The sequence below is a fragment of the Plectropomus leopardus genome, chromosome 21 (genome assembly GCF_008729295.1).
Source record: "Plectropomus leopardus isolate mb chromosome 21, YSFRI_Pleo_2.0, whole genome shotgun sequence".
Classification (NCBI taxonomy): Eukaryota; Metazoa; Chordata; class Actinopteri; order Perciformes; family Serranidae; genus Plectropomus; species Plectropomus leopardus.
Genome location: NC_056483.1, coordinates 23,475,438 through 23,498,955, shown reverse-complemented (window position 1 = coordinate 23,498,955; position 23,518 = coordinate 23,475,438). Strand labels below are relative to the sequence as shown.

The 23,518-nt window shown below is 39.0% G+C and overlaps 1 protein-coding gene across 1 annotated transcript in view; it reads right to left on the bottom strand.

Moving 5' to 3' along the window:
• Window positions 1-4,620: 4,620 nt before the first annotated feature.
• The window catches only part of vopp1 (VOPP1 WW domain binding protein), a 45,481-nt gene continuing 26,583 nt past the window's right edge, over window positions 4,621-23,518 (bottom strand). The window contains exons 3-5 of the mRNA XM_042510903.1: window positions 10,777-10,854; window positions 9,228-9,361; window positions 4,621-5,895 (exon numbers count right to left, since the gene is read on the bottom strand). Coding sequence (XP_042366837.1) covers window positions 5,690-5,895; window positions 9,228-9,361; window positions 10,777-10,854 — 418 coding nt within the window. The 3' untranslated portion in view covers window positions 4,621-5,689. The remainder of the gene's footprint in view (window positions 5,896-9,227; window positions 9,362-10,776; window positions 10,855-23,518) is intronic.

The window sequence follows — 23,518 nt, the reverse complement described above, 5'->3', positions numbered from 1 at the left end:
CTCAGGCTCAAGGGGTTTGGAAGTCCCTCCCCAGTGCTTAAAAATATTTGACATCCCTCTCCTCTTATAAATAAATAATATATATCTAAAAAAAGCTGTTATATAGCAGTGAAAAAGAACCAATAAGGAGTTTCAATGGTCATCTTGGGAAATGTATGGGCTTAAAAATGTGCAGAAAAGTCATGAACATTTATTGGTAAAAATGTGTATGAACCCTGTACATCTATTTTCTGGGTTTTATGGATACGAAAAAGCCGTTTCTCACCAGGAAAACGATGCAGGAATATGGAAAGTCTGAATGCAAATTTCCAGCATGACAATAATGCACATGGGTGTGGTCCAAATGATCACTGTTACCGTGTTTCAGTTAGGTCCCCGAAAACATTCCCAAATTGATGCTAACAATAGTTGTTATGGCTAGCCACACATAAAGTTAGTAAATCAGCTGCATTTTTATTGTATCCCAACTGAAGCACAAACCAAATTGATTTGTTTCCCCACTTTTGCCACGAGCTAACTATGACCATGACGTATGATACCAGTCGGAAATAACAGATATCATTGGTTAAACATATATTTCATCATATTTTCCCCCACAACAAATGTGAAAGCATTCATAATAATCAGTTTTTAGAATTTTTTGTGTAAATTTTCCAGATTTGAGAATCCTTTCTCGGTGTGAAACGGGTAAATGTTCTTGCATGAGGCCTGTTGTGATTTCAGGTGCGCACGGACAAATCTACGCTACAGAAAGAGCTCGGCTGCCTCTTGAAACTACCACGTCATCATCTGGATATTTACTGCAGCACAAAAAGTCCAAAGAGAACCAAAAGCACACGTTAACTCCTGGAGCAGTCGGTCTGTTCTTATGCAAAAACGATCACGTCACTGTGTACGTACTAGAGCTAAAACTGTCACCTTTTTTACAAACACGAACTGTAAGAAAGCATGAGTAAGCACGTGAATTCAGCTGTGATCAGGGTTTATTCAGTCACGTGATACTTGAGAGGTTGACCATGTCAACTTTGACCTGATTCTAATGAGATAGTATTTAGATCTGATCTCAGTCTTCATGAGTTATTTTTTGTCTTGTTGTTATGCGACGTTCCTGAATGGCTTGGCACTAAACTGGTCACCACATTCCATAGCCGATTTACAGACCCACTGATATAAACTGGAAATACTAACTCACCAGATAGTGCATTTTATTTATTTCTTGAAAGCTATGGTGGCTGTGAACTAAAGGAAAACATCACACACACAAAGGTCTCTCTCTATGGAAGCCCACTTCTGCCAGTGTTATGAAAAAAAAGAAAGTAATTACAATAGGAAACTTTCAAAATATTGACTTGGTATTTCAAAATAATGAGGGCTGTAAACTTCTGGTTGGTCGAATGATTCTCTGACCAAATCCTCCTTGGTCAAAAAATCTGTGTTATTTTACTAAAACCTTCTACTTAAATTAATAACGAACTAATTAATAACAATAAAAGTGTCAAGCTTTTAGCAAATTATGCCACTTTCTTCCTGAATGTACTGAGTATTTGTATATTTGTAGATCTGTTTAGGGTTGGGACGACGCGTCAATGTAATCGACGTGATTAATTATTTGAATGCGCTGATTCATGTAACGTGCGTCGCACTGTTTCACACAGCGTGCGTCATGAGCGCGTGAGCAGCGCCGAGCGTGTTGTTTTTTGTTTCGGTGCTCATGTTATGAGAGCGTGCACACTGCTCACCCGAGCTGCGCTTGTTAGGCGCGTCTGAGCTGTGTGTCAACTGCAGCCGTTTTTCTACGCGTGACGCTCGCATTTGTTGACTCTATACCACTTTATACTGCAGTAAAGTCTCTCTCTGTCACAGAGAAGAGGAAATACAAAGATGTTTGTTTTACCTCAACTTCCTGGCTTCCATTTCAAAACAAAAGCTTTCTGACTGTGTCTCTGTGGACAGAATGCCATGAGTTGCTGATACAATGCATTTTATTTTGAAACATTTACAGGATGGGGTTGTCAGCTGTGCAGGAGCTTGTATAACTTCATAAATGAGTGGAATATGTGCTTATAAATGTGAAAATACAGCACTCATATCAGCAGGCAGCGGTATGCCTTCAGGCCCAGTTAAGGCTGATCTATTTTGATGGAGAAAGAATGTATTAGTTATTATTATTTCTGTTAGAGAAAAGTTAGGGTGTTATTTTTTAAATTGCACTGATTTTACTGTAAGATGTTTTGTTGGACTGCAAGATTTGAGGTTTGTTACTGTAACAAAGAGTAACTGTTTTGTTGGTAAATTCATTGTTATATTAATCGAGTAATAAAAAAATATTAGATCAATAAAAAATAATCAATAGATTAATCGATTAATCGAAAAAAAAAATCGTTAGGTGCAGCCCAACATCTGTTTATTTTTCTTGTTACATATTTTGTTCGGTTTGTTTTTTTTGCTTTCTAAAAATAAAAAAGTAGACTTTTTATTTTCTAATCTGTATCATTTTTTAATCATTTTTAATTTTTAACTCACATTTATGGCAGAAAATTTTTCACACTCACGCAAGGGGCATTTCAAGCGATTGTAAAAAGCCATATTTTACAAAACTGCGATGGACACATATCACTGTAGTGCATCAGTGAGGCCAGCTCAGTTCATCTAGAGGTAACACATTAGCAGATTTCTTTTCCCCTATCGACTAATCAGTTGGTTGTACAGTAGGTAGAACTAAAATCAACCAAGATTTTCTCATTTCATTAGTCATTTTCTAATGACTTAAGGGCAGTTCCCACGGCAACAGTTCTTGCATGAAACCTCAAACTGTTGTTGTGGTTTGGCCTTTTGTTCACATGACAACGGCGTTTTGGGGGCCTGAAAATGCAAACTTTTGAAAGTGGGTCTCAGAGTGTAATTGTTTGAAAACACCACCCCTTCTGACCGTGTAAACTGGCGATGCATGGATCCTGTGAGAACAGTGATGTCACGGCCGCACTTCACGCATGTTGTTCTTCTATGGTGTGTCAGTACAAAAACATACCACCGAACACTGGCCTGGCATGCACACTACAACATTTTGGGTTGTTTTTGCAGATCCGTTCTCACAGTGTTCTCATATGACATGGATTTTATTTTTGTCAATATGAATGTGGGAAGAATTTTCTGTTTTAAGTAGGGCTGTTCTCATCTTAGTATCTTAAAATAATAAAAAATGATAATTAGTCATTGTTTTGAATACAGTTTCTCATTAATTTATGATACTACTGATAAAGTTCCCCATTATAACGACTTTTTTTTTCATCACATTGATGGAAATGCCACCAGACTGACTGTTTCTTTGCTCAGTGATAACCCTGCTGATTGAAATATATATTGTTGCAAAACTAGTGATTTCTACACAACTTTCATATTTTGGGAAATAAGTTTGTCAGCTTTGCTGTCGAGAGTTGTCGATACAGCCAGCTGGTGTAGCTTAGCAGATGTTTGTTGCTGCACCTGCTACTTAAAGAGAAAACCTTGAAGTGAAGTGCAGTCAGTTCATGTGAACAACCAAACAGAAGCAGTGAGTCTAAAGCGACTGATTTTCTTTCACCGGGTTTCCATTGAGAGAGACGAAGAGATAAAACAGCCATGCTAAGTGCAAATAAGCTGAGTGCAAAGAAACGGTTATCTAAAGTTGCCCCTGAGCCACTCTGGGAGCAGTTAGATGCAAGAGGCTCTAGGCAAATAACACTCAATGATTCAGCAGGAATGTCAGATGAACATGGATGAACATGGATCACTGCTTCAGCTCCTACACAGCACAATTACTCTCAACTACAACATCAAGGTCACAGTCTGAGAGCTCAAAGGCCATTATCTGCCGCACTTCTCAGTCCGCTCCCTGTCTAAAAATCACAGGTTTGCTCATTGAAACATGTCCCTTTAAGCATTTACTCATTTATATAATTTAACCTAAATGTTCCTCCGTAATGTTGGTACGTTCATGCAGCAGCGCCAAAATGGAAATGTGTGCTTGTTTTAGTGTTAGATGCTGATTGTGGTCATCTTCGACTAGTATAAATTCATTGCTGTTCTGCTGGTTAATGGTAATAATAAACCATATATAACTTGTGCTTAACGGTCAACCTGCAGTTCTTAATGGCTGCTGTGATTACGGTGTGCATGAGACCCACCGTGTGGTTCTTGTTCTGGGTTTTGCAAGAAGCATCACACAGCTGCATCATTACCGTTTTAGTGGCGCATACAGTACCAGCGTTTATAATGCTAAAACCATTGTCAGTTGACATAAAATAATTCAACAACAATTTTAAAAGTTCATAATCATTTTAGTCATCTTTCAAGCAAACTACAATGACTGCCACGTGGTTTTATGTCTGCCAAATCTGAAGAAATTCCCTCAAGGTGTTCTTGAGATATTGCGTTCACAAGAATGAGACTAATGAGATCAGAATAACCTTGACCTTTGGCCTATGACCACCAAAATCTAATCAGCTCGTTGTTGAGTCCTAGTGAATGTTTGTGCAAAATTTTTAAAAATTCTCTCAAGGTGTTAAGATACTGTTCACAAGAATGAGACTGATGAGGTCACAGTGACCTTCACCTTTGACCTCCAATAATCTAATCAGCTCGTCGTTAAAGTCCAAGTGAATGTTTGTGCAACATTTAAAGAAATTCCCTTAATATTGTGTTCACAAGAACGTGCCGGACAGACGGAAAACATAATGCGTCTGGCCTCTGCGCAGAGGCATAAAAACAGACCCTACTTTGTCCTAGTATCTTTGCTATGATGATTTGCTCTTTATCTTTGTCAAATTTGATCGTTTTTTGGGGATTTTTTGGCGATATCATGAGTCGTGCAGCCCTAACACCAATCATCAAAGTGATGTACCACTGACACTAAAACTACATCAGCCACTTTTTCACCTCAGCGTCACTGTCTGATTCATCTCGGGAACTAAAGCCGTCTTCGCTGCTAAGAGGAGAATGAGCCAGTGACTGCCGGAGCTTCTCATTATGTCATTACATAACTGGACTACACATTCTGTAATAAAAAATGTATCAAGAACTCATCATTTAGTAAAGAGCCCATCTTGCAGTAAAATGCTGGATGGAAAATAAGTCTGTCATCCTTGGAATTGCTTTTAAGAACAGAGATCATCCTTTCATCTTGTTATAATAATGTGTTTATATTTTTTTTATCTGTTCAGTTGAAGATATTTCAAAACAATTTTGAAATCAATTAATTAAAGCTGCCCATTAAGGCAAATAGTATCCAGCATTTTAATACAGTATGAGTTTGATCTGTGCCATTCAGTTCACAGTTGTAGCTGCAGGGGGAGGGTGGAGGAGACGGGTGACAGTGGGTGAATCCAAAACCTGAATGCGTGCATCCTCACTTGTCCTCAGTTCAACAAGGCCGGCACGCTCACTGTACACAAAGAATCCACACAAACCGAGTAAATAAAGCACTGCAGACGAAGCAGTGTGTGAGTGATGAGTGTCTGTGCATCTAGATTCTGGTTACTGTGCCTCTTTTGGTCTTTTCCACCAGATAAGAGATTGTGTGTTTTTCCGAGTCTTACATCAACAAACTAGCAAACAGTTGGCAGGCAATCCTCCTATTTCATCGCAACTTCCTGATTATTCTGCCTCCTTCCTTCCCCGATTTACCTTGTCAAGTTCCATCTCCTTGCAGACGTTACTTCTTGTCGCTGTTTTGAAATATTTGTTCGTAGGACGGAGGCGGGTGGTTGCAGTAGGATGGAGGTGGAGGGTATGGACCCATCATCATGTGGGCGGAGCCAGGCTGTGCCGGGTAGGCCGGGTGTGTGCTGGTGACCCCTGGGTCGTTACCTGTCATCCCGTTGACCCCGAAGCCCGGCATGCTCCCTGGCTGCTGGGAAACTGGAAATAAGAGGAGAAAATTCACATGCTGATCTTTTGTTGCCTTCACATGCTCATTGGAAATGTTGAATTTTACCAGATTCACGGTGTTATCAGTTACAAGCACATGAACAGCCCTTCAAAGTCGTGATTACAAGTGGGAAATTGGGAAATCGAGTTGGCGAGTTGTGACGATCGTGTGGCGTTTCAGGGCAGCAGAAATGGCAGAAAGCATGGAAACAGTTACAACTATTGACTGTTAATAATATATATTTGGTTATTTTGTTTTATTTCTTTGTACAACAGAAACATAAAACCAGCTAGCTAAACAGATATCAACTAATTATAATGTTATTTAAGCTTCTAAACAAATAAAAATGTAAACTTCATACCTGGTGTGCATTCTATGTGCTTCGTTCTGCTGCTGAAGCTCAAAGGAGCTCTGTGCTACTTATTTTCGGTGAAACATCAGCCATGAAAAAAAATCTTTTCAAATGTCCATGTTTGTTGTTTTTCTCTAACAAGAACACTTGAATGTGTGTATGTCTTAATTACGACTGTACAACTTAGAAGTATGATATTTCCAAGGGGTATCTGAAGGCAACATTTGATCTGCAGACTGAATCCCTCACCTCTCCTCCTCCTAAAGTCCTGCTTTTATGGCCAAATGACTGAAAATTGATCTGTCCGTAAATCTCACTGCCAGATGATTTTGTGTGTGTCCATGTGATCAGCAACAAACAAGACGTTTCTCTGAAGGCCAGGAATTTTCATATGCTTTGCCCCGGGGTCAGCTTGCGGGATGATAGGAGGCCGGGGGCCAATCGATCGACAGTCATTGATAACATTACAGCATAACATTACAACATAACAGGAAAATTTTTGACAAACAAGCTCTATTCTGATGCTTTGTTTATGCACTCTGTCACCTTAATAGAGAATATATCTATATTTTGCTTGAATAGAATACAAAGTCATCTCAATCTCTTTACAAGATGAATAAAAAGGATTTTAGCTTGGACAGTTTTCTTCATATCTGTATAGCACAGCGTTAATTTCGATGAGGAAAACTATGACAAAAAATATTCAGCGCTTTTTTTCCATGACAAGGATGAGACAGTCAGTCAGTCATTTTCTGTAACTGGGGGGTGGGCAGACTATATGGTCGCCAGACTATCGCAGGGCCACAAGGATGAGACATTGCTGGGCTAAAAAATAGATCTGTGATAACAAACTTGGAAAAAGTAAAACTCTAGTTTTATACTTTTTTATGCTCTCTTTTGCTCTCTTTTTATGCTCTGTTTGTTACCACAGTACAAAACTATCCCAGTGTGAATCAGTCACCAAAATGGTCATCCTTTTGCGGGTCAGAATTGGCCGCCATAAATTGAGCATCACTTCTGTAGGCCGTCGCTGAAGTTAGCTTGGCCCTGGTTCCCTCGTCTGAAAGCTTATGGGATTTTTCCATCGCCTTTTGGATTGCTGTAGAAAATAAGTTCTGTGGCAAAAAAAACATTTATGATACTTGCATGTTTTTTTTCAGCAAGATAATCTTCATAAATGAACACCCCTTTTTAGGATGTTTGACGCCTAGACGCAATTCATAGTTTTCAGTCACGTGACCGGCACCGGGCCCTGGAGGGCAAAACAGTGGTGGAAACGCACCACGGAAATGCAGCAAAAACCCATCATATTTCCTTTTTTTCATGCCATGAATAATTGGATCACACCTCCAAACAAGCAAAAAGAAAGATATTGTTAAAAAACTGCAAGTTTCGGGGTTACAGCACCCGACGCAGCTTTGTATCACTAATAACAACTTAGTTCCTGCCAGAGTTTCACTTCAGTGATGTTTACATCCACCTTCTGGAGAGTCGCTCTTCTTACACTGCCGCCTGGATGAAAGTGTACAAAAGTACAGACACATTTATTTGCAACCTGGATGGGTCAGTAATGCTGCCACTTGGGGAGTGAAAGATAAGAAACTCTTCATTGTCAAAGACGTTTATCTTTGATTAAGAGCTTGTTTTCTCATCTCCCATGCTCGTTCCACATAACAAGCTAATCTAAATGTTTCACATGTAAACCACCAACTCGATCTTTCTTCATCATCCATATGTTCTTAATCAATATCTGTTTTTATGTTACTAAACAAACAAGTGCGCAGTTTCACATAAAAAGGGCAGTCGAAAAAAAACGAAACTAATTTTCTATATCAGTCAAATAACACAATAAACCAAATAACCAAATAACCAACAACTGCTCACATTATAGCACATAAGTCCAAAGTGGCAGCTTAATGGATCATGAGGTAAAAGGCTAAACCAAAGCCATTCATCTAATGAATATTATATCTGCTCATTGACATGATGTCCTCACCTCGTTGACTCGTTCTTTTATTAGTCTGAGACACCACTGGGACCGAGAGTACCCATCTTCCTCTGAGATTAAATGTTTGGCCACAATCCAAAACCTCAAATGAACTCGCATGAAATCATTTCATATTCTCTGAGCACAATGATTTCAACAAGCAGGCTCTGACAGCGACTTTATTTTGGAGTTCATCGGGGAGAATTATTATGTCCTATTCTGGGTCACCTTTCTAGTATCTCGGCCGCCTACAGAATTGAGTTTTACATGGTGGTTATTATTGGAGCGCTCCGTCCAATTTTCTGCTTGGCTGACTGACACAGAGTGAAATTACATTCATTTAATATTAAGACATTTTATCAGCTGCCATACTTTCACCCCAAATCTCTAAATTTTAAATGAAGTATCATTTAAGGCCACACTGACGATCACAATGGCCAGGTCTGAGAAATGACTGTCAGCAACAGAGTCTTCTGCTTCTAACATCTATTTTAGAAGCAGAAGACATTGTATTTTGGAACATAAGTTGCCATTTGATTGATAGAAAAAAAAATGTATATACATATGAAAAATATCCAGAAAACTCTATTTCTTATACTCTTCATAAAATATTTTGAGTATGATTAAAAAACAATGAAAAAAAAAGAAAAAATTTTAATACATTTTTTTTAACTCTTTATTGAGACTGTTTTCTTTTTGTTTAGTTTACTTTTTTCTTTTTTTCAGAAAATTTTCTTGTTACTTTTTACTAATGCCTTGCTAATGGTTGGCCATTTTTTGTTAAGTTGCTCGATGAACTCTTCCCATGTTTAAAAAAATATATCAATTTGCTGCAGTTTCAAAGGGTTAAACGGACAGAGTCCAGCTATGCCAGACTAAACTCCTTTTTTTTTTAAATACTTGCTTAATTTTAATTTTTAATATTCACCATTTCTGGCATTGTCGCCTTTTTACTATGTGTATTAGTGGGACTCCTGCCGTACCTGGTGTGGTGACAGGGTGCCTGGTGAAGGACACGTTGAAGGCTGGCTCGTCTCTCAGAGGGGACGGATACATCCTCCTGCGGACAAAGAAGCCAGCACCGCAGCAGAACAATACTCCCATCATCAGCAGCACCCTGAGTGACAGACAAAAGACATCGAAGATGATTCACCAGCCCGACATCATCAACACGGCCAGGCCTGTCTGGAAGGAGCTGAAGGGCTCATCCATTCAGGAAGATGGATGAGAACATCAGCGTCTATTAATAGTTTGACTGTTTTGTGAGTAATATCTGCACACAGTGAGCAGACACAAAGGTGCCACCGTGACCATTCACAAAAAAGCCACACCAGCAGCTTATTGCGGTTAAAGAGTATGTCGTCTCCTCAGACTAAATCACTCTAACACACTGCATAAAACTGATCACACGATGATAATAATAGTAATCACTGTGATGGTGATGGTGCAGATGTTTTGATTGTAAATAAATGTGAAGGAAACCCTGCATTTATATGAGGAAGTTTGTTATTAAAATCAGAAAAACTTTATTGATCTCAGGGGATTCATTACAGTTGCTCTTATGTCAGCATAGAGAACTATAGCAAGTGTATGAAAATATAAAATATGAAATAGATATACAGTAAGAGTAATCAATCCGCACAGTATGTAAGTATTTAAAACATTACATGCTTACAGTATGTAAGTATTTAATATAAAATATGTATAATATGTCAGTGTGTAAAGACACAAATGTAAAAAATACAGTAATAAAACAATTTGTACTAGTCTGTGAATATTCAAATTCTAATACAGTTAATGTGCTTAGAGTGTAAAGCGTGTAAATATAAAACTGGGCCTGATGCTACGATGCAATGTAACAACTAGTATTTTGTGAAACATATAAATGTGTGTGCAAAGCTACAACAATGAACAAGATATACAAAAAAGCAAGAATTGAAATAAAAATATATACAATATGTAACATGTTAAATTTAACCTACAGTCAAGAGTTGCTAGAATATTGCAGATTTGAGTAATTGCACAGAGGACTGCTGCAGTTGAAATAGAAAATTTGTACCAACTATTGCAGTTAAGACAGTGATATAAAGAATTATTATTGCACTTTTAAACCTCATTGCACATTTGAAGTAATAAGAAATAAATTGTGAAATGTGATTGTAGGTAAGTGCCAGTCTATTAACTCAGAGTGCCAGACACTGAGGCAGAGCAGTAAAGTCTGACAGCATCATTCGCCTTCGGCTGCTGCTGCACACAGGCCTAACCATTAATGCAATATCTGTATATCTGTAATATGCATCCAATCTTGACTGGATAAAATTAACTTGCTAGCCTACGTCATCGTAGGTGAGATAAAGGTATTGATGATAAACATATGGGAAACTAATAACAGAGCCAAGTTAAGATCAAGTTCAAAGCAGTGACCTCTGGGTTTAGATACCGGCTGAACACTCAGCATCATATAAGATATGTGTTTTACTCTGTCCCTCACTGTAAGAAAGAGCAGTAGACAAAGGCCGAACTGCAACTCACCAGAAGTACCATAGTCTCTGGATGGACAGGGCTCTGACGCAGCAGCGTGTCCCACAGCAGTCCTCATAGGAGCGACATCTGCAACAAAAAAGCACACAGCCAGTCAGTGATAAACAAATAAAAAAGTATTTATCACTGCACAACAACTACAAAGTTGTACCAGTTGTTGGGAATTAAAGTCTTCCTCTATCAATGCTTATAAGATTTGTGTAAAAAGAAAAAAAAACAAAGCAGAACAGTATTGCACAAGTAAAAAACAACAGAAGACTCCAAGACTTGAAGTAGTGCAAGTTAAATAAAGAATAAATTATATTAATTAGACAGTAAATGGAATGGATAAAGTGAATGTCAAAAGTAATGCAATACATGTATATGCAAAGCAGTATAAATATATAGACAGAAGTGTAAAAACAGTGACTCAAATATGCAAAGGTATTATCCCTTTACAGCCAAGAGTTTCATACACAATCTCCAGCCAAGGTTTCTACCAGAAACCACTTAGATGTTCATTAATCACCACCCATGTGTGAGAGAGCGCTCTCAACATCCATCTCTTTCATCTCTTAGTTCTTAATCCAAGTCAAACAGACCCCGTACTTGCAATTTCTCTCCAAAAATATGTGGAAGGGACATAAATTAACCTCCTCTTTGAAATATTCACAGTAAAAATGTCAACATGAATCAAAGTGGAGTGTTATATGACACCAAAGTGTTAAAAAAAAAAAAAGAGTCAGACACAGGTCAGGCCAATATAAATATCTTTCAATGCCACTTACTGTTTTTAAACCGATGTAGTATCCCTATGAACTGTGATGATTATCTCTATATAGAACAGTACCACTCATGAGTAATGTAGGAAGAAATAGGCCTTTGTGAAAAGTAAGAGTGGGGAGGTTTAGGAGATGGAAAAGCAAAATTGCTGTTCTTGTTTGACGCAAGCAGCAGCAGAAAAATGAAGCCAATGTGGAGGTGTCAAAAACTACAGTTCCTCCAATGTCTGCTAGAGGCTGGCTCCAAGAGCGAGTCAATCCCCATACAATGCCCCCCATTAACAAGTTGCTCCCATGAAAACATTGGTTAGATAACGTGGTCCCAGATTCACAGAGTACAGGTGTAACTGTAGTCACTATTTCAGTGTTTTTTAGGTTGTAAAGTTTTGGTCATCTAAAAAGTGTTTGGTTGTAGTAAAAGACCCTCTAAGGTATCGGCTATTCAGTTCTTCCTAAAAGTACATTTTGTTTTATTGGTTTTAAGCCAGGTTTTGAGAGCAAAAGTGTGTATTAGCCTTATCAACCATAGCTGTAACCAAGCTGGAAATACACAGAGCTGACTAATGGCACTTTTCCACTACATGGTACCGGCTCTACTCTACTCTAGTTTTTTTGGTTTCCTATTAGGATAAAGTACACAAAGCAGTACCACCTTTTTGGTATGTGCTCTCCCGGGGTTCCAAAAACAGCCAACCGGGTACTAAGAGGTACTAAAAGGTGACGTGGACACACTGCAGACCTCTGACTGAAATGTCACTGCGTCATCAATGCCTCTCATCCCTGATGTGAGCCACCAAGCCCATGTCATCTGCATACTTAATACTTAAATGTCATTATTATTGTAGGTTATATTGTTTGTGTAAATGGAAAGTAAAAACACAGCCCTGCGGCAGTCCAGTGTTTACAATCAGATACAATAACCTGAACAGTGCAAACAGCTAAACTACTGTAGCAGCTGCAGTTTTGTATCATTTTTTTCTTTCCCAAAATGGTAACAAGAAAGATCACACTGTGGACACTCAAGGAGGAGCAAACGTTCCTCAACTTGCTGGCCGACGAGCATATCCAGCTAGTGTGAGTGTGTGTGTGCGTAGTTTGAATTACGGGGAGCTAAGGGGAGACGTTCAGGGAGAGCTCTAAAACACTGTTGACTTTTGTGTTATAGATTATATATTTTCTGCACATAAAGGTTCCTGAAATAATAATAATAAAAAAATAGAAGTAATATGTCAATCTTGTGTGTTTCGCTCATTCGCTCATTACTGTTCATCCCTGATGCGGCCATCTGTGCGTGAAGCGGTACTGCGCTCAACTTCTTACATTTACGTAGATATCTGAACTCGTCATCATCCGACAAAAGGGACAGAGAGAGAGAGAAAATGTTGTAGAATCTTTTTTGCAGTAACCCTGATATTGACCGCGCGATGCTGCACACTTTATGCATGTTACATGTTTTAGTAGTGGTGTGCACTGGAAAATGGGGCTCCTCCGAAGTACTCAGGAAGTACTGAGGATGATGAGGGATCCCTCTTCCAGGATGGACAGACGTGCAATAGGCAGATTTCCATTAACCCTCAAATTGCACGTATTGAAATTTGTTTGTTGAAAGTTTTTATGCGTGCATGAAAATGGTATTTCAGGCGATTTCAAAAAGCTGTATTTCCCATAACTATAATGGAAACACTTTTTTGGCTTTTCTAGGTCACATGATGCTATGGCTATGCGCTTGTCAGTAGGAACAATTTCTCAGTGAAATCATTCACTATCACTTCTCAGAAATCCCTCATACATGGCCGCTTCCATGAACAAGGGACTTGCCTTTCCATTATTGCTCATATAACACGCCTACGTGACCTTGGATTGGAAATAATGACAGCTAGTGTGGTGGCTGCAATAGAAATAAAGCTGCTAATGTTTAGAACCTCCATCGCCGTGCTTCTTGGAATGTTATCGTGTGAGAAGTTGCTTCACTCATCACTCGGTGGAAACACAGTCATCTCGCAATTGTGTTTTATTAATTTTTGCAAAGTTTTGCACAAATCTGTAATGGAAACCTGTCTACTGACATGTTATCACCTTACATAGTTATTATTGCTCGCCTGTTGCATGCAGGTATCTAAACATCCAGCACACAGTGAAACATCATGCATTTATATTTGTGTTTAATGAAAATTCAATATTCATCTCTCACACTCTTTTAGCTGTAGTTTGATGAGAAAAACACTGTATGTCCACCAGCTGGTTTGGTGTTAGGAGTACTGAGGGTTTATTAGAGCTTTTTATCTGACAAACAGCTGCCTGGAAAAGAGGTAATGAGAGAGCCAAAGAGAGAACCAAAACAATGAGCTGGAAGCAGCTAAAGCTTTGTGTTAAGCTTTAGAGATCTGCAGAGTCGGTGATAATTCTCTTTGACCCCTAACATTAAAATCATTTGATCCATTAAGCTTAACAACAGTCTGTAGGGGAAGTACACAACAGTGGATGGAACTACAAAGTTTCCTCTCAGGTTGCAGAAAATGACTTTGTGTCTATGTGCAGTTTTATTACAGGACAGAGAACCTCACTACAGCACGCTGACATTTCCTCGCCTATAACAAGCCTCAAAGCAGCACACACAGGTGTATTGTAATGTTGCCATTCATCATGATTTCTGCTACGTAAACAAAACTTTTACGAAGTTTCATTTTAAATGGCAAGCCCAGCAGCCTGAGAGCCAAATATTCAGAACAGAGGCCAAGTGTGATTGATCAGTCTATGGAGAGCAGCAGGAAACCTGCACTAATGCAGCTCAAACAACACCAAGGTGTGTGTGTGAGTGTGTGTGTGTGATAGATGACTGGAGATAGCCAGCATGACAGTGTATACCTCAGACACCCAGTCCTGTCTGGCATTTCAACAAGACATCAGGGATGAGCAACCGTTATCCCTGGAGGCCCCGGGGTCTGCAGTGTGAAAATAAGCAAGCCACAGAGGTGCCAATCTCTGCCAAACTTCCTGTATGTTTGCATATTTAACCCTTAGGGCACGCTTTAATATTACACACACTCGTATTGGTCTTGGAACCAAATGCACTTCTCAAAATCAAGCTTTTAAAAAATATACCTAAATATTAATGATTTTTTCTTTTAATTTTTTCTTTCATTAAGTTTATTTTTTTTAACCAAAATTAGTCCTAATCATAATTATGATATATACGTTAATTTTCAGAAATTTTACACTTTAAATGCCAGGTTTGTGTCATGATGACACTATGTTTTCAGATAAATAAAATGCATGCACGCACACACACACACATGCAAACACAAAATGAATGAATTCTTTTCAAAATACTACATGCAAAATAGATTTTTTTTTGGATTTTCTTGTTTGTTTTTTTTTTACACTTAACATTTTGGAGCAAAACAGAAGACTGACAGCAGAGCACTCGAATTAATTTGTGTGCTAGAAAGACTGTTGTTAATAAACCACTCATTCATTAGGAATTAAATTATTGATTTTCTCACAAGTAGTCATTTTCTTAATGAGCACCGATTATATGCGTAACCCAGTCACTTTTCCGTTTACTGGTTTAGGGCAAAAAGAAATCATGGGTGAGGAAAAATAAGAGTTCTTGATAGTTTAATAGCAATAAATGTTCATTCACTTTACCGGCCTCAAACAGGTCTGTATAATCTTCAGTGTATTGTAGGCTACACTGTATTTAGGTGTAGAGTTACTTTATTGTTCGTGGTTTTCAACTTACATTCTGGTTCTAACAAATGAACATGAAACGATGCAAAAAGTCTATTAAAAGTAAGCAGAATTATCATACTGTTAGCTGTTAGCAGTTTACCGTGGACTCATGAATGTACATGCAACTGTCACTACATCACTCTATTACTTTAGAAAATGTTAAAAAACATGATTATTCTGAGGCAAGCTCCCATGATCTACGGAGTTCTTTCTATGAAGACTTTGGATGTTTATTTATGATGGACAATGGAGATAATGATATCCCTAGTGTGTCGCTCACACTGAATCTACAAATATGTCCATCATATCTGTGTGCAGTTAAGATAGATAGATAGAACTTTAATGTCCCCGTAGGGAAATTCATCCTGGACTCTGTCGCACAGTTACAAAACCAATAAATATATACATAAAAGTCATACAAAATACATAACATTGCATCCTGCAGCAGCAGCATATCCATCTAACAATACACTACATCTACATTAAAAGCAAACATCTGGCAGCAGTGGCATACTGGCATTTTGCACAACCTCATGGCACATCTAACATCACCTATTGTTCAGGAATTTAATGGACATGGGCACAAATTAATGTTTGTAGCCATTCAGTCTGATCTCAGGGACCCTAAATCTTCTTCCTGAGGGTAGGGGGCGAAACTCTGAGTGAAGAATGTGGGTCGGATCAGAAACTATTTTTTGTGCCTGTCTAACAACAGACTGCTCATAGACTGTTGGGAGAGATGGGTGCCTATTAACACCCATGATTTTCATAGCAGTCTGCACTAGACGAGTTATCTGTGTTTTTAACTGAACAGACAAATGACCCTAGAGGCCTGTTATTCCATATCTGATGATGCTTTCGAGGACAGCAGAGTAAAATAACATCATTAGCTTCTGCTGAACTCCAAATACTCTAAGTCTGGCGTAAAAAATACAGTCGCTGATGCAGTCTTGAGCACAGGCTCTCAACGTGGGTCCTCCAGCTGAGCTGAGCGTATTGTAAATATGAACCCCCAGGTACTTGTAGGCGCTGACCTGTCTGATGGGTTCACTATGGATGACCACCACATAAGCCTTGGGGTCTTCCAGGTGTTTGGTGACCAGGTGTGTGATACTACTGATGGCATCATCAGTGCCACGTCCCTGCTTATATGCAAACTGAAAAGGATCTAAAAAAAAAATCAACTTCTGTTTTAAGCCAGGAGACCTTGATCCTGTCAAAACATTTCATTATTACAGGTGTTAAGGCAACAGGTCTGAAATCATTATCTGACTCGGGGCAGGGTTTTTTAGGGACAGGTGGGATTATTGATTTTTTCCAGAGGGTGGGGATTGCACACGGGTCCACAGATCTTTGGAAAATAGAGCAGAAAGCTTGCACCAGCTCCTCAGCTCACATCTTGATGAGAAATGCAGGGATGCCGTCTGGCCCTGTGGCTTTTTTTGTGCAGATTCTCTTGAAGAGTGATTGGACCTTGCAGGGTTCAATCACCAAGCTTGTGACCTGATCTGAAATAATAACAGTCTCTTGAACCTCTTCAAGTTCAGAGGAAAAAATCATTAGTTTCAAATCACATATAGAAATCATTAAACTCATTGGCTTTCTGCAAGTCATCAGATGTACAAAGGCTTTTTTTTTGTAGGGGCCATATTGGTGATTGCTTTCATGCTGTCCCACAGGTTTTTAGGGTTCATAGTAAGAAAGTTCTGTTCAATATTCTCCTTGTGCTTTGCTTTTGCACAGCTTTAAGTTGTATTTTGCCCTGGTTTTTAAAAGCAATGTTTTGCGATTGATGCAGTCCTTCACTTCCTTAGTAATGTATGGTTTGTTGTTAGGGTAAATGGTGATTGTCTTTTCAGGGATTACATTGTCCACACAGAACTTAATATAATCAGTAATAGATTCAGTGGCAATATCCAAATCCATCTCCTGAAAGATACTTCATTCAGTGGACAAAAAACATCCTTTTAGGGTCTCTATGCTGTCGGCTGTCCGGGTCTTGACAGTTTCGGTGACAGGTTTGCTGCGTTTAAGGACTGATTTATAGGTCAGGATAAGGTGCACAGTGTTATGATCCGAATTTGACAGCGGAGGTTTGGCTTTGCTTACGTTAGCGCTGGTCACGTTACCGCAACATTTATCTAATATTTTATTGTCTCTTGTCCCGCATTTGATATAATGATGAAAACCAGGCAGTGAAAATTTGAGTTTGCAGTGATTGAAATCCCCCAGGATGAAAACCAGAGCCTCTGGCATGCATAAAGTTGGTCAGTGATTTTGGCCGCTGCACTCGCAGCCTTGCCGCTGGGTGGAACATAGACAGTGCAGAGAATGAGCTGCGTGTCACAGCCAACAAAGCTGCTGCTGTGTACCATGTTGATCAGCCAAATTAATTAACTTTCCATCAGAACACGGACATGCACATCTGTCCCTATCACCTCATGCTGAATCTTTTCTTCTCATCTTCATTCTTCAGGTGGATGATGTTTTAACTCTTACTGAGGACACATTTGGACGAGAACAGCCTTGCCAAAAACGGGAAAGTCTTTCCTTGGCATTAAAAAAAAAATCTGCCGTCATATGATAAGATTGTGAAAACGATTCTCGTGTACAGGCAAAAACAACCAAAAACGCTGTAGTATGCATGCCAGGCCAGTAGCTGGCAGTGTAATGACTCCATAGAAGAACACCAGGGGGGTCTTCCAAAAAGCATGTTATGTGAAAACTCTGAGTATGTTAACCCTGAGAAGAGGGAAACTCTGCGTTATCCGTTCCAGAAAGCCAGTTAAGTCAAACTCTGAGTCAATCACCATGGTAACAGACTCTGTGAACATAACCTGCTCGCTGGCAGGTTTTCTATAAGACACCCTGAGTTTCTACCTGTCTCCTCCCACCTGAAGCAAGCTGTCAGACACATCTGTTTTTTTGCAATCCGATAGATATTGAAGCAGAATTATTACGCAGTGCTTCATGTCGGAGGAGGATTTTCACATCTCAATTAGATGTACTCTCTTTCCCAGATGAATATTTGTTATAATGGCACAGTTTTTCATTACACTCAATCATTAATCTCAATAACAATCTCTGGCTGTACATATACAATCTCACACACCGCCTCTCTGTTGGCTGAGTACAACTCAAATGTAAGTTTTTTCATAATTAGTAGTATTTTACTGAAATTTCATACAAGACACCAAGATTTTAGTCTACAAATCAATGACTCCAGTATGGTTAAAATAAATAAAAAATAAAATAGAAAATATTAGATTAAAAGCAATAAAATAAAACAAAACTCTAATAATAGATTACCATCCCTACATTTGTATGCACCATAATCTAACACACAATCATCACGGTAATTCTCAGTCCCATGAAGAAAGTTAATATTGCGTTGATGGTTTGTGACTTATATCAATATTAAATGATAATTTACTCAGCAGGATATCAGGCGAGAGGACATTTATGTGTTTAAACAGCATTCTTTTAGGTGTTTGAATGACTACGTGTTGAAAATTTACTTTGTTTAACGCCAAATATGAATAAACCAAAGTGAGGTCGGCCTACAATCATGGCCAAGCGAAATATGCCTTACCTCTCTGAATGATGTTTTTATATTTCAATTTCAGTTGCTTCCAAGTAAATTTTACCCCTGTGGCAATACACCTAAATGAAAATCAAAATTTATTCAATCCACCACTTTTTCACCTGTATGCTACAATTTTAATTAAGTGCTTTTAATGTTAAGTCAATGGACACATGCATTCAAACTTGACAAAAATGACACGGGCAGTGATTTTTCAATGATGCTTTTCTCTCCTTAGATGCTTCAGATGTATTACTTTTCTTTCTAAACATGGGCTCATATTCGCCAGCAGCATAAGGACCTCTAGTTCCAATGGGGTACAGTAGCATGGTTTCTTTTTGTCAGCCGTTGCCATGGTGAATCAAGATATGATGATGGCTTTTTACTGAGGTCATGCACGTGCTGAACTCAGGGTGAACATACTCAGAGTTGACTGAACTAATTCAGATCAGCTGTTCTGGAACCGAATACTCAGAGTTTCCCATTTTGGAGCAAATTAACTCAGATTTCAGGGTTAGACTCAGAGTTTGTTGAATCACCCCCCAGGTACCTGCATATAAAGGCAATCCTCTACAGAGCGAGAGTATAAACAAACAAGAAGACGATGGCAAACATATGCACAAGAGTCGACAGCTTGTTCTGGACAGGCGATGAAGCGGGACCGTTACTTCGAGTGACGCTGGATTATAAAGTCTGCCATTGTTGTTATTGTTGTCCTCCCACTTGCGCATGGCTATTTGTCTGAAACGTAATTTGCATGCAACTGGAATCCGGTTTCAAAAGTTCAAATTTTCAGGCCCCCAAAACGCTTTTCACATCTGAACAAAAGGCCAAAACGCAACAAAGGCTTAACATTTCATGCAACTGTGTAAAAGGCCCCTAAGACAGGATTTATTATTAGTTGGAAGTGAGAAGTTATTTGCAATGTGTCTTAATGATTAGCACATCAGAAAGGCTATTGGAGTGGCATGGCAGGTGATCTCCTGCTGTTCTCCTGCTTTCCTGCTTTTATCATTAAAAAGTGACATGTAAGAGCACTGATTTATTTATTTATTTATTTTACCTTCTGATAACTGGAATATTGGACAAAACTCTATGTTAGTTTCAATTGCTTATTTCCTAACTGTTATGATTTTTAGTCTCTGTATTAAACTGAATCAGCACTGCCTGTGGCATTCACATCACTCTGCACTGCAATTGTTTTAGTCAGCTTCAATACAAAGAAAACATGCCCCTAAATGAATTATTGATACTGTGAGACGGGTGAGGCAACATCAGCAGGCCGAATGCATTCTTGACACAAGGTTTTTCCTGCAGAAAGGAATTTTTGGCACCCCCCAAGGAGGCTTAACCCTGTACCAAAGGAAAACCACCAGTCCCACAATGATAAGAATGTAGAATAAAAATGGCATCTCGAAACCTCTCTGGATGTGTTAAATTTCACTAAATCAAAAAGCTGTTAAACAAAAAGAACATGAACTTACATAAGATGTCTTTGAGTCCCACTTTTCAACTGCCCCATTGCTCTTTTATTCGTTCTTAAACATTTTGATGCAATGTAATATCAGACTGCAGCATCTCCTCTGGTCCCTGCATCATCAATACACATATTCAATGTGCATTAATGTGTAACCATATAGAAAAACCAAAGTTTAATCTGCTTTGTCCACAGTCTCGTATGCACAGTACACTCGCTATCACAAATGTGATAAAATTAAACCTGTCACATGCTGTCACAATGTTAATCTTAGTTTGTCGAAAATCTTAAAATTTGGTACAGTAATGAGTTATAACATGCAGAAATTAGTTAGCATGCATGCACTTCCAACTTTTTTGTCTTGAAGTCAGTGTTTTTTTTAATATATTTTTGGTTATAAGCCTGAAATAACGTAGAATAATGTTTTACGAGAACTGTGAACTTTGAAGCTTATATGTGTCTTAAAAAACACGATTGCTTACAAGTGGTTAAATAATACTACAGATCATCATCATGCAGAGTGGCGCAAAATACAGCTCGACGGACTCAATGTTGTGGTGCCATTAAATCATGTGACTTTGGTGTAATTCATTTACAGTCGGACATTAGCTTCTTATTTCTGGCGATTGCATTCAGGCCTCAAAGTCCTAAAAGTGTCATTTGTTTGTAAAAATTATCAACATTTGTTTACCACAGCTTCGTGAAGCCTCATTTTGGAGGCTGCAGTTTGTGGTGCTGATGGAATTTGTTAAAATGTTGTACTTGAGCTGTTGAGCTGCTTATCTCTCCATAGGACATAGATCCTCTTCAACAGAGTCCGCCATGTTTCTACAGTAGTCCAGCATCAAAAACCCACAAACACTGGCTTTAGATCGGGCCATTTGCATTTTGGGCCAGCCAACATAATTTTCCTATATGCTTGGAATGTGTTGGGTAGCTTACTATCTGCAACCTCACCACCAGAGGCCACTAAATCCTGCACACTGCTCCTTAAAGTGCTGTTACTGGAATCAAGGCAAGGACATAATTTACTCACACAAGTATGTTGTCAACAAGTATGTTGTAGTTCAGATGATTTTTTTGCAATAGATGCTGTGCTCAAAGCTTTTCTTTCCCTCTTGGTAACAAATTTATTCATAAAAACTGGATTTGTGCATTTGCTGAAGCTGAACAGAGAAACAGAAATCGAGGGCTGAGGGGACAGGGAGACAGAAAGTGGAGGGGAAAGGAGAATTTTCCCCCGTGTTGTTTTTCATTAGTAAGGTAATCTCTCCTCACTGATGCTCTCAGTCTGTCTCTCTCTCTTCCTCCTCCTCATGGCTTCTATAGCTGTGGCCTGCAGCTGGAGAGCAAACTAAATAGATGAAAGCTGTAAAAGTGGGAGAAGCCTGTCATTAGTCTGAATCAGTAAAACAAACTGCTTCCTTAAATTGTGAGGCCCAGAGTTTAAAGGTTCAATAAGCCATAGTCTGGAATTAACATTATCTCAAACTGAACTGTGGGGATGTGAGATGCTGTCTAGTTCCTGCTGTGGATCATTCAGTGACGGTGGCCGATCGACACTGCTGTGTTGAGGAAGAACAACCGTGAAGCTGTCTTGTTGCAGTCGGGATATGTGGAGAGTTAAATCGTCCCACAGCCAAAAACCATAGATCACCAGGACCATCCAGAAGCATGGACATTTATAAAGCAGCAGCCAACAACGTAAGACAACGCTAAAAAAAGACTTTATTAAAGAGCACAAGTTGAAGGAGCTTATGGGATCACATTTCACTGGAGTTGTATCTCGTATATGTAGATGTATTGGGTTTAAACTGTGATTGCTGCAATGCATTGAGACTACCTTTTGTTAAATGTCTTTTTTAGCCACACCTGACATATGTCCCTGTAGAACAGATTAACCATTGTGGGTTCGCCCTTTCATATTACCAGTGCTAAAGCCACATCTAAGTACTACATCTTTGATCAGAAGGGTTATTAATTCTGCGTCATACTTTCCTATGACGTCTTCATGTACCACATAGTCAGCTGATACCCATCAAACAGAAACAGCTGTTTATGCTCGGAACAATGACAGGTTTCATCCCCAATAATTGCAGTGCTTGCTAAAGCATTGCTTTTTAATTCAGTTAAAAGAGAGTTTTTTACAGAGATGTCGTCTCCACATTTGGAGAAGGTTACAAGCTGTTTGACAGCAGCATATCTGCATAATTCACAGTTTTTACAATCAGCCACTCTATTTTTGTACCATTCTCCATTGAAGTGCCTTTTTCTTTGGCCAAATGATCTAGCTGTCTTCTTTTTGTCTATTATTAGCTGTGCAGCTTTACTCGTCTCTATGTCCTGACAACTTTACAAGCAGTTTGAGCCAACACCAGAGGTTTTCACAGTCTTAGAGTGCACAGAGCTGCTGCTTTGGGGGTTGTACGGGCTGTGCTGGTTTCACTGTTAAAGGACCAAGCTCCAATGCAGTTGATGATGTCATGGACATAGTGTTAAAGTTCAGTTGAGCTTTTGTTTTTTTGTTGCTGCCACTTCCCCAACCCTGTACATGGGATGATGCCATTTTCATCGCTGTGGTGAGGTCTTTAATGATGCACAGTCTGATATTTTGTTTGTCCTTTTTAGCATTGACATCATGAATGAGACCCAGTCTGAAGGATCAGTCAGTACGTTTACAGGATGTTAGAAAAAGTCAAATTATTGTGTTAGTCCAACTGAAACTGGACTTTTAAAATTAATGTAAACATGTAAGTGCGACTGAAATCGTACCAAGTTGAATTTCTCATTTTCTCAAAGTTGGATTAGTTGAAATAATTCAACTGGAAGTCAGGCTATTCCGGCATGTAGACACTTAAATCACACTTAAACTGGACTTGGTGTTCTGTGCGTGCTCCAAGTTGCCGCGTCAGCCCCCCTTAGTGGTTAGCAATAAGGACTGTTTGTTAATTATGATGGGGAAAGGGGTGCTGCAAAATGAAAAAAATGTAAGCCCTGAGGAGGGACTTATGTTTTAAATTTTGGCTTAACTGAGGGACATAAACCCACAACCCACCTCTAATAAATAAAGCACAGTCCCACAACACCGGCACAGAAGCTAAGCAATGTCCTGCCGTGGACGGGGCGGACGCAAAAAATTAATATCAGTTTAAGTGTTCACTATATTTGAATATTTGCTCC